At 34.4% G+C, this 13,174-nt stretch overlaps 1 protein-coding gene across 1 annotated transcript; it reads right to left on the reverse strand.

Moving 5' to 3' along the window:
* Positions 1-11,911: 11,911 nt before the first annotated feature.
* LOC109157764 (uncharacterized mitochondrial protein AtMg00810-like) lies at positions 11,912-12,696 on the reverse strand. Its single transcript, XM_019305604.1, has 2 exons — positions 12,507-12,696; positions 11,912-12,423 (listed from the first exon to the last, which is right to left on the reverse strand). The coding sequence occupies exons 1-2, from the start codon at positions 12,694-12,696 to the stop codon at positions 11,912-11,914; spliced, it is 702 nt and encodes a 233-aa protein (XP_019161149.1).
* Positions 12,697-13,174: the final 478 nt, after the last annotated feature.

The following is a 13,174-nucleotide window of genomic DNA, read 5'->3' on the forward strand; positions in this document are numbered from 1 at the left end:
CACCACTATAATCGAGAACTATATTGGGTATTAACTCGAAAATATTCATAACAAAACATGAAACATAATTGTTTTGATAAAATAATTCGAACAGATAAAAGAAGGATAATTGTTGAATATGGGTAAAAAAAAAAAAGTATAAAGAGATTTGAACCTTTAATCCTCCTTAAGTTAGTTACTCTATAGATGATTTACTAACTTGCCTAACTCAATCATCTTTTATTTATCTATATTGTTTTAATTATACTATATATATATATATATATATATATATATATATATATATATATATATAAAATTAAAACCTCAGAATTTCTTATAGCTTAGTAACATGCATTAGTCCCTAATTAATTTAAAATAAACTAAATCTAAAATTTTATATGAACAACTTTCTCTACACGTATTACTATTTTTAATTTGAATTACAATTTTAAACTTGAAATCATAGTAATTTTATAATTTTATATGTAAACTTTAAATCATAGTAACAAGAAAGAAATATTACCCAAATTTCAAAAGAGAAAACATGTAATTAAAAAACAGAAAAGGAAAACTTTGTTACGAGTTCGCGTCCATTTCTTTAAATTGAAACCAACAAGATTGGAAAGTAAATAATAATATCCACAAAAGGGAAATTTGCCATCCATTAAGTGTTGTGGATGTTAGGAGTTTGTTACCAGCCTTAATCCAACTATGTGGATGTTAGGAGTTTGTTACCAGCCTTAATCCAACTATTAAAGATATGATATTAAATGTATATTTGAAATACTCATTCTTCCAAAAGACTGAACCCCAAGGGCCCTCCACACCCCGGCCCAACAGAGCAGTGGGAAGTAAATCATGGTGACTCAACTTAACATTAATCACAAAGGCTAGACCGGTGCTCACTGCGCACAAGGAACCCCCACCCCGGCCCGACAGAGGACAGAGGTGTGGGAGGTTGGGTGACTCAACTGAACATTAATCACAAAGGCTAGACCGGTGCTCACTGCGCACAAGGAACCCCCACCCCGGCCCGACAGAGGTGTGGGAGGTTGTAAATCATGGTGACTCAACTGAACATTAATCACAAAGGTAGACCGATGCTCACTGCGCACAGGGAACCCCCCTCACTTTGAGAGGTTGCTCCCACACTGCCGCTGATGAGACTCAATCCTTGGTCATTCTTACAAAGTTTCACCTCTATGACCAGTTGAGCTACCCATGCGGGCATATTTGAAATACTCATGATTGTTTACAATGTAGTATCTGTTCTATGTCCCCACCACTGGAGTTCGATCATGTGACCACAAATTTAAATTGATAACAGAGGTGCCATCACACTACAGTGTAGTCAACATATATTAAATAATATATATTTAAAGTATGTTTAGCAAAGCAAAGATTGTGAGGGCATTGATGAAACGGTACACCTAATTTATAGTATATATATATTTAACACAGTTGAGAAACTATACCTATTAATCTATTATCATTGTCTTTGCATATATAATCTTGAATTGATATATTTTGAATTAATTATTTAAATACAAATATTGGGTATTAAATCAGTCGAACAATGCACATGTAAAACTAGTAATAATAATAGGCAATTTATATCCTACATCACGGCGCGCGTTGCACTATGCACCCAGATGCAAAACGACGTCGTTTTAATTTTTTTTTTTTTTTTTTTTTTTTTTGAAATTTCCTGCCCCAGTGAATGACAGTAATTTTTTCTTTAAAAAAAACCCGTTGTTCAAAAATGTACATAATGTTATACTAGAATACACATAATTGTATACATGAATGTACATAATTATATAACAAAATATACATACTCTTTTTAAAAGATAATACACATAATCTAACATAATACATAATAAACATAAACTTTTAACATAATACACATCAACTCTTAACATAATACACACAAATTTTCTGATTCGGATGTACATAATTGTATAAAAAGAATATACATAATTGTATAAAAAATGTACATAACTGTATAAACAAATACACATAATTGTGTGAACAAATACACATAATCACAGCAACTTCTTACGCACGCCGTGGTGTAGGGTATAACGATTGATAATAATACGGGTTGTGGGTTTAGACATTTGATGATGGTACTCCATAATTTTTACTACAAAATCATTTTATATTTTAAATATCTTTAATTATAAATAATTTAACAATTGTTAAATAAATAAAAATAATACTTTTAGGCAAAAACTTGTGTGAGATCGTCTTACGGGTCTCAATTCGTGAGACGGGTCGAATCTTTGATTAATGAGGTCAAAGATTTGACCAATTAATCAAATACCTGACCCGTCTAATAGATTGAGACCCGTGAGACAGTCTCGCACAAGTGTTACCCATACTTTTATGTTCTCAGAAAAAGTATAATTGGTGACTAAAATTTTAGAATCATTTATCAATATTAAGAGTTCATACCTCCTAATATATTTAAAACTTAAGGTAACACAATACACTCATAACCTTAAATGTCATTTTACATGTAATCAGCTAAGAGTAAAAAACTGAATTACTAAACACATTTCTACAACCAGTTAATACTATCAGTTGGTCAAACCATCTAACTCAATCACCTATCACTAACTACTATTTGTCAAACACTATATATATATATATATATATATATATATATATATATATATATATATATATATATATATATATATATATATATATATATATATATATATATATATATATATGTATGTATGTATGTATGTATGTATGTATCTATGTATGTATGTATGTATGTATGTATGTATGTATGTATGTATGTATGTATGTATGTATGTATGTATAGGTATTGGATCAAATGAGAACAAGTCCTTACGAGTGAAATAAGAATCAATCTCAGCTTACGTTTGAAAAAATCAGACACATCAGATCAATTATTATTTTTTTAAATGTGGTGGCATTTTCATTATTATCACCAACTTTACTATGCAAACTTGAACACTAAAATATGTAACTCTAAAACTTTTTCAGATTTGCACAATTAATATTAACATTTTGCGCATTTAGTATTAACATTTTGCATATTTAGTAGTAAAAAATTGTACTTGCAAAAATACGAAAGTGCATTGCACTTAAGGTTTCGATTTTAGAGTTTATTATTGAGTTTTTGGTTTTATTTGGTTTAGTAGTTTACTTTTTACTACTTAAAGTCTAGCATTTACGGTTTAGATTTAAATTTTAGTTTTTTCATTGATTTTATAAAATTTGTATGGTTTGCATATTTAGTTGTATTTTAAAGATTGCTTATTTAAGTGTTAAAGTTCACATAGTGAAGTTGATGATAATTACAAAAATGACTAGGGATGGCAACGGGGCGGGGCGGGGGTGGGGAGTATACTCCCCGTCCCCGTCCCCGCCAACCCAACCCCGTCCCCGTCCCCGTCCCCATCCCCGGCGGGGATTTGAAATAATTTCCCGTCCCCGTCCCCACGGGGAATTTGGCGGGGACGGGGATTCCCCGTCCCCGATCAACCCATTGTACAATTTAAAAAAAAATCAAAATCTATAAAAGAAAAATTCAACATTCAATATTCAATAATATATAATATATTTGAATATATACACAGTATTAGTATAGCAATGCTTATGTAATTATGTTTAGAATTTAAATACATATATTCTATACTATTCAATATATATACACAGTACACAATGCTTTATACAATTATGTTTAATTACATACATTATACTATATGTAATATTCAATATACACAGTATACAACTGTGTTTTATGTAATTAACTAATTATGTTTAAATCAACAGTACACTGTATTAGCCACACGCAAAAAGAAATTCTAATAATCTATATCTAATTTCTAATTCCTAAAACTATATATATATTATTCGGGGACGGGGCGGGGCGGGGAGGGGTATCCCCGTCCCCGTCCCCGTCCCCACCGGGGAATTTCACAAACTCCCCATCCCCGTCCCCGTTCCCCGAAACTTTTCCCCGTCCCCGTCCCCGTCCTCAACGGGGACGGGGATCCCCAACGGGGATCCCCAACGGGGACGGGGCACATTGCCATCCCTAAAAATGACACTATATTTTTTAAAAAAATCTGATCAGATCCGTCGATTTTTTTCGAATGTAAGACTGGGATTGGTTTTATTTCTCCCCTATGCCACTGTTTTCACAGGATCCTTAGCATATCTAATCTAAAAAATAATAAGTCTCAATTAATGTTATATCCTTGATTTATGTCCATCTTTTTATATGCTAATAAATGTATACATTTTAATTTAAATGTTGTACACTTCAATGTTATTAGACAAAATTGTCCCTACCACATTTTTGTTAGACAAAACTACTCTTACACAGTTATAATACCGTTACTTTTTAATTATAACATTAATAACTCCATCATTATTACCATACACCTATATTTATCATATCTTTTTCTTATTATTTAATTATCATTTTATTAAAATCATTATATAATTAATTTAATGGTTGAATATATTTTAATTAAATTTCTATTGAAGGGTAAATCATATGTGTGTTTGCATAAAATACATATAATACTTGTATATATATAATTCAAATTATAATTTTTAATTATTTGTATTTATCAATGTATAATATTAGGCACGATTTTCGCATCGCACGTACAAAATGCTAGTATATATATAAAATTAAAACCTCTGAATTTCTTATAGTAACATGCATTGGTCTCTAATTAATTTAAAATCAACTAACTCTAAAATTTTGTACTAAAAAAACTCTAAAATTTTATATGAACAACTTTCTCAACACGTATTAATATATTTAATTTGAATTATAATTTTAATTAAATACAAAATTATTCATCTAAAATTGCCATATTCAGCTTAAATACAAATTTTACTAAAATGACACATAACAATTAGAAAATGCACTCACTTTTCATTCTTCCAAAAGACTGAACCCCAACCCTAAGGGCCCCCCACACATGCTAAACGACAGCTATATATATATCTCCCATTCATTTCCAGTTTCCACACTAATCAGATCACATTCTTAATTATATCTATCATTAATCCAATGAAGAAAGCTAGCTAGATCAGAGCTACACAATGGCTGCAGGGCCGGTTTTTAGATTTTTGTGGCCCTATTCGAGTAAATAAATAAGGCCCTATCGGTCTTTAAAATTAATACTGTAATTTTTTTTAATCTATACTATTTTAATCGGATATCAATCAAAGAAAAGCATATTCGGGGAGACCGTTTCTGCATTGGTAGGTATTCACAAGTATAATAAAATTTTTATCCGTGCATCGCACGTGCATTGCACGCACACCGCACGGATAATTGGGCAATTATTTACTCGAATTCAAGCAAGGATAACATAAAAAAAAAACATAATCAATACAATCCATTTCATCAATTGCACTATATAATATTCGTTGTTATAATTTATATTTGTATATTGATCAAAATATTCTTAAAGATTATAACAAATCGATTCCGTGCAACGCACATGTAAAAATACTGGTAATAATAATATGGTAAAATGTTACTGTGCTCAAAGAAAAAGCCAAAATACACACACACACACACACACACACACACACACACACACACACACACACACACACACACACACATATATATATATATATATATATATATATATGTGTGTGTGTGTGCGTGCGTGCGTGCGCGCGTGTGTGTCTTAGCAATATATTACATTTATATATATATATATATATATATATATATATATATATATATATATATATATATATATATATAGTAAATCGTGTGTGTGCCAGTGTAATTATATAGTGTGTAATTTTATATATGATAAAATTCATTAAATATGATTGGGAGTTACAAACCTAGAATATTTTCCTATTAATTACTAAGTTGATTAAGTATGGATGATGAGTAATATAATTATTCTTCTTTTCTCTTTCTTTGGTCGATAACCATTTCATTATCAAAGAGAAAAAAAAAAATTCCTTGTTCTTCTTTCTTCCCCATTCAGCACTATTATATATATATATATATATATATATATATATATATATATATTCCTTCTTTTCCCTTCAAGACTTAAGAAGTCCTTTCAAGCTAGTAAGTTTCCCTATGATCTTTTATTGTTTTCTTTTATTAAGGGTAGATTGGATAATATAGAATTTAGGATTTTGTTGATTATGTGATTGAATGAACTTTTGTGTTGTTGGCTTTATTATGTGATGATCATGGACGGTAGAAGAGGAGCCTTTGAATCTTTAAAAGATTACGAGGAAAAATTTAGGAGAAATTCACTTCAAGTAAGTGGTTGTTCTCCATTGAGTTAAATCTACTTTTGGTCCTACATTTATAGGGTATTGGACACATTTTGTCCGATTTTATTAATTTAGCCACATTTTGTCCATACTTTTTAAAAGGTGGACACTTTTAGTCCACCATTACATTTGCTGCTAATGAGCCGTGAAGTGGGAAGGCAATTGTGTCCTTTCACGTGCTATTCTTCATCAGCCATCAAGTTGCTTGGTCTCCATCATCGATCAAACCCAGAAGCAGAAGCATTTCTACCTAAAATAGGTTGTTCTTCACCATATGCAGACCCAAGCCATCTTCCAATTACAAAAGAGAGGTGGTATGTGTCACGGAGATCCCACATCGTAGACTCAAGCCATCTTCCATTTAATTTCCAGACCCAAGCCACAGAATCCCACATCGCAGAGAGCAATAATGGTGTCGGAGATCAAGACTGGGCTCCGCGGCGGCGTCGACGAAAAGTTGGAGGAGAGGGTTATAGACGACGAGAGTCTTGGTATTGTGGTTGTGGGGTGGCGGGTTAAGTTCTGGGTAGGGTTTTCGGCCCAAAGGTAGAGGAGGCCGTGGGAGGAAGTAATTGGGTAGTGAGAGCGGAAGGGGATGAAAGAGAGAGGGAAGTGGAACCAGTGGTTGAGGGATGTGTCGAAAAGGTGGAGGAAGATCCGTCGCCGTGAAACTTTAAGGCGGCTGAAACAGACGACAATTCCTTAGCTTCCAAACTCAGCAACATTACGGGCTTCTGCTTTGAAGAAACACAACAACAGAGGTTGTTTATTGCCATGAAAGTGCAGAGCATCATCAAGAATTGAAGCATTGTAAACGCCATGGCATAGCTTCAAAGCTTTAAATCTTTTTATTTGTTTTCCCCTTTTTCTGGGATTTTGGTTTGGAGGGTCTGTAGAATTTATATATATACTAGTGTATATATAATAACCTGTATATATTAAAACGGCGCCGGCAATGTTAAGGTGGCAGAGGATGATGTTTCTGAGGTTAGACCGCGGGCGATGATCGGGGAAGATCATACGATTCTTGAAGTGTTGTTGACGTTTGATTTCTGGGTTTTGTTTGTGTCGTTTCTTTGCGGAGTGGGCACTGGTCTCTGGTTAGATGGCGTTGGGGAGGTGTCGAGAACATTCATCTCTGGTTAGAACGATGATCGGAGGTCTCCGAAAATTTTGTTTGATTCCTAAGGAAATTTTGTTTGATGTCTAAGGCAAGTCATGGAAGATACGGCTGAGGCTTGTTTGATTCCTGATAATTTTGGAAATGTGCTGGAATTGCTAGCATAAGGTTCCTTGTGTTATTGATTTCTGGCAGGAGATTTTGCAAATATTTGGGTATGGTTTAATGATGAGAGGTTGAGGAATGAGTAAATTGCATTGCTCAGATTTTAGAAGGTCAAATTGGAATGGATCTATTTGCTGCGTCACAGCTTAAAGGGCTAATTTGATTGTCAGGGAGGGCTAGCTTGGTGGCTCGTGGCAAGAACCGGAAGAGAAAAAATAAAAAAGAAACAAAAAGCCAAACAAAAAAAATTAATCAGAATATCGTTCGCTTTCTCGCTTGTAGCATCTTCGTTGCAGTTGGGCTATTTGTTCTTCACTGTTTACTCACAAATTGAAGGCTGATAAAGAATAGCACATGAAAGGACATAATTGCCCTCCCACTTCACGGCTCATTAATAACAAATGTAACGGTGAACTAAAAGTGTCCACCTTTTAAAAAGTCTGGGCAAAATGTGGCTAAACTAATAAAAACGGGCAAAATGTGTCCAATGCCCAATAAATGTAGGACCAAAAGTGGATTTAACTCTTCTCCATTTATACTTTGCCCAAATTAATTTCAAAGTGATGAATTGTTGGCTCATAATTATTTGCCTTATAAAATGATTTAAGTGATTATTTGAAAATATTTTTGTATTGAAAATATGTACTTTTATTGTGATTTAGGCATAAAAAAAATGTATATGTTTTTATTTGATTTGTTGTTATACATTACCGTATGTTCTTTTTAAAAAAAAAAAAAAGAAAAACCTACTTATTTTATTATTATGTATGCATTACCGTGTGTTTTCCTAAAAAAAAAAACTAATAAAGTAAAATTATTATTATTTGTTTCACTATTTTCTTTTACCGTATAAATAAATTAAAGTATATATATCTAAGAAAAAAAAAAACACTATATATATATATTCTAAATATTTATATGATTCAATACGCAGGTCTTGGCTGAAACTTGAAAGAATTAATTGCTAAGTTCATCAACATGGAGAAAGTCCTTTGTTTGCTTCTCCTTGCCATCTGCTACCCAGGTATATATATATATATATATATATATATATATATATATATATATATATATATATATAGATGTGTATTCAAATGAGGACAAGTATATTATAGAGGACCGTGAGGACAAATATAGTGTGTGCCATTAGCCGGTATGTCATGTGCATGGCCGAATGTAGTCGTGTGCCACAGTTTGAATGTCGCGTGCTAGATTTGTTAATTTATAGAGCCTGGGTTCGAAACCTGATGTTTACATTTATTCTTGTGTGTCATTATTTATTAAGTTGTGTGCCTGGTATTAATTTATTGTGTGCCCATTATTTGTCCTCACAGTCCTCTATATATTGTTGTCCTCATTTGAACTCATATATATATATATATATATATATATATATATATATATATATATATATATATATATTTACACTTATAATTATTCTCTAAATTCCTTCACTAAAAAAAAAAAAAAAAAAAAAAAAAACAGACATCAAATGGGGTTAATAAAAAATTTTATCCGTGCATCGCACGTGCACGCACACTGCACGGATAATTGGGCAATTATTTGCTCGAATTCAAGCAAGGATAACATCAAAAAATATAATGGATACAATCCATTTCATCAATTGCACTATATAATATTCGTTGTTATAATTTATATTTGTATATTGATCAAAATATTCTTAAAGATTATAACAAATCTATTTCGTGCAACGCACGGGTAAAATTTAGCTGCAGTTGAGTCTGCTATATTTAGTGTTGTGAATAGCACAATTGTCTCATGTTTGAGATCTTCAGTACAATATTTTTCTATTCCAATGCTTGTTTAACACAATCTTGACCAACTAATTTACCATTAACACCAACTTCACTAATCCTTTTTTATGCAGATCATTTTCCTAATCATCCACCAAGGACATTTCTATGTGATGAGCGTAAGTTTCAAGCATTGGAGGTTTGACATAATTGACAACTCCTCCACTGTGAGGAATAACAAAGACAAATATGGTGAAGCCCCAGAAGATCTGGTACGTATGCCTAACCCATCCCTCTTGCTAGTGCACAGAACCCAGGAACAATTGTTTCTATCACATAAGTTCAGCTAAAATTTACAGTCTGCCCAGTTAGAGGAAAAAATACCAACGAAAGAAAAAGAATACTTCCAGGCGTCCGTTAGCCTTGAAAGTTTAGGTGGACATAGCCAACGTATCGTTCTTGCTGTCCAAAATAATTTAGAGTCAAAATATTATTTCCGGAAACGCAGAAAAAACTTTGAAACCACCCTGTTAATTGTTAAATTCTGAGTATTGTCTGTTGCATTCTAGGTTGTTTTCTGATTGATATCACCTTTGTTTTGCTACTAGTTCTGTTAAATAAAAAAGTTAACGAAAGAAGCCTGAACAACTTAAGGAAAAAAAAAAAAAAAAAACCAGTCAAAAGACTGAACATGGGTAGAACCATAGAAGCCGCAAGTGTAATTCGTACCAGTGACTAGCGCACTGCTGTAGAGCATTTAGATAACCCTGTTTGGTAAAATGGTTGTTAGTTGATAACTGTTAGTTGATTGGGTTAATCCGAGGGTATAACTAGTTGATAACATTAGCTGATTGTAGAAATGTGTTTGGTAAATTAGCTGTTAGCTGATAGCTGTTTGGTATAACTTCTTTTCTCAAAAAGCTAATTGAAAAAGTTGTTTTGAGCAGCTTTTTGAATTTTAACATTTTAAAGATACGAAAAGTTAATTAACCAAACACTTCTATTGATTTTTTTAACCAAATCAAACAATTAGTAGTGATCAAAAAGTCAAAATTGACCTATAGGCAGATTATTTTTACCAAACAGGGCCAAGGTCTCATGCGTATAATGGTTCAGTCACTACGGTTGTGGGGTGGGACGTCAAAGTGCATCCCAAAATATAATTGGCCACTCCAATGCATTACTTAACGAAATGGTATTTGGATAAGTAGCAAATAAAAATATAAACACTAGATTTAGTCCCTCAAATCCTTACTATGTACGTAGTTTTTGTTTATTTAACATTGATATTTGACTTTTATTCCATTAGACCTGGACACTTTTACACCAATAATTTGGATAGGCTCCAATTAAAAAAAAAATAGGGGGAGCTTCGGTGTGCACCACAGTGCTCTGCACATTGGAGTAACTTCAGCGATTAAATCTTTATCCCTAATCTCTCACACCTATCAGTTTTGTTGTTCTCACGATTCACCCTTTTTGTTGTTGATCGACCTGCTAGCGGCGTGCCTAGAGGACACCGCCAACCAGCCTATCCGTGCAATACACCTCCGTAACGTGCATCCGAAAGGAAAGAAAATGCACTGGCAGGGCGCATCTAACAAGGTAGACTCCGGGGTGTTTTCCATGCGTCATATGGAATCGTACATCAGTCAAGATTGCAGTGAGTGGGAGTGTGGGTTGCACAAAGGGGATAGCCAACAGATCAAAAACCTTCGCAAGCTTTTGATGCACAGCATCCTGCTAGCCGATGCTAATGTACACAAGGAAACCATTGCCACTCGCGTAGCCCGTTACGACCATGAGATGTCCTCACGATGTACTTAGTCCCATGTACGGAACTCAACAATAATAAGACGTGCAGCTGTAGAGTTGAGCATGCACCCGTACAAAATGCTATAGTGGGTTTTTTTGAAATTTTAATTACAATAAAACAGTGTGATTGGATAATCAAACTGAGTGCAAATAAGCTCTATATTTCTACTTTGCATGTGTTTCACTTACTTTGTTTGTGAAACTGGGTGTTACGTTGGGCTAAAAGGGACTGAAAAAAAAAAAATTAGCAGCCTATATGCTCATGTGGATAAAAAAGAAAATTAGCAGCTTATTATGTCCAACAGCCAGCCCTCACTGCCCACACGTCCTCATTGGTTTAGCGCTACGGTCGATGGCTTTCTCTCGGTTGCTTTTGGTACGTTTGGCACTGCCAAACACCAAACTATGCTTGCAAGAAAAAACCAAAAAACCGTAGAAAAGGAAGCAATAATGCAACAAACTGCAAACCATGGGGTGTAGACCCCTATTTTATCAATAACAAAACTATGTGAGCAGGATTAGAGAATAGTTTGCGTAGATTGTACAACTCAACAGTTATACAGAGATACAATAGACTTAGATGACTAGCCTAACTATCCCTATACATTAGCCAGTTACACAGAGATACAATAGACTTAGATGACTAGCCTAATTATCCCTATACATTAGCTACTGACTAAATCAAAGTCTAACTATACTAATATAATGTTACATTTAAGAATACTAAATATAACATGTCTAACACACCCCCTCAAGCACAAGGGGGTGGAGACTCAACGTTGAGCTTGTCTCGCAAAGTGGTGAACCGAGCCACAGGTAGAGGCTTCGTGAAGATGTCAACCAGCTGGTCTTTAGTTGAAAAAAAGTTCACTAGGAAGTCCCTTGACGCAACTTTGTCCCGGTCAAAGTGATAATCGATTTCCACATGTTTAGTCCTGGCGTGAAAATCCGGGTTAGCACACATATAGGTCGCGCCGAGATTGTCACACCATAACGTTGCAGGAGACCTAGAATGCAGTCCTAGTTCCCAGAGAAGAGATACGACCCATGTGACTTCAGCCGCCACATCAGCAAAACCCTTATACTCAGCTTCGGTAGATGAGCGCGCCACAGTATGCTGCTTGCGAGATACCCAAGAAATGAGATTCGAACCAAGAAAGACAGCATACCCACTAGTTGATTTCCTGTTGATAGGACACCCAGCCCAGTCAGAATCGGAGTAGGCGTGGATGTCCGAAGTCGGTGACGCCATAAGCTTAAGCCCTGTGATAGCGTACCCTTAACGTAGCGCAACACCCGCTTTAGAAGACCCTAGTGCTCGTCAGTAGGTGCATGCATGAACTGACATAGCCGATTGATGGCGTAGGAATGATCCGGCCGAGTGATGGTGAGATACTGAAGAGCCCCAGCCAGTCGGCAATATTGCATGGGGTTTTCGTAGGGTTTAGTCGTAGGGGATGCGGCCTGAGTGAGAGCTGCAGGTGTCGATAGAGGTTTGCAGTCGAACATGCCTGCCCGGTTTAAGATATCATCCATATAGCGGCGTTGAGGTAGCAGAAGGCCGCCCTCAAAAGGAACTGTTTCGATACCAAGAAAGAAGCTAGGAGTGTGACACTCTGTATTTTCCTAAAAATAATTATCGTCCTGATATTAAATATTTTATTAAAAATATTTATATATCTATTTATTTTAAAAACGGGCTCGGGTCTATCTAGTATCGTGAACCAGTGTTTTCATTACCCAAATGTCTTAAGCCCAAAAATATAAATATTTACTAAATGAGTCTTGAACCCAAATAACTAAGCCCATGAGTAAATATGTGTTATTATTTTGTATGTCAAAATATATGTATAGATGGTGTTTGACCCAAAAGATTTACCCAACCCAATTCTAGTCTAGCCCAAGACCAAGTCACCTTCTAAATCTAGATGTTGAGCCAAAATAGTAACCCTATCCTTAGCTTTAATATGTATGCGTATGAAGACCTAAGGAATTCAGCATATTCCTTCGGCTT

This window comes from Ipomoea nil, unplaced genomic scaffold (genome assembly GCF_001879475.1).
Source record: "Ipomoea nil cultivar Tokyo-kokei standard unplaced genomic scaffold, Asagao_1.1 scaffold2792, whole genome shotgun sequence".
NCBI classification, from domain to species: Eukaryota; Viridiplantae; Streptophyta; class Magnoliopsida; order Solanales; family Convolvulaceae; genus Ipomoea; species Ipomoea nil.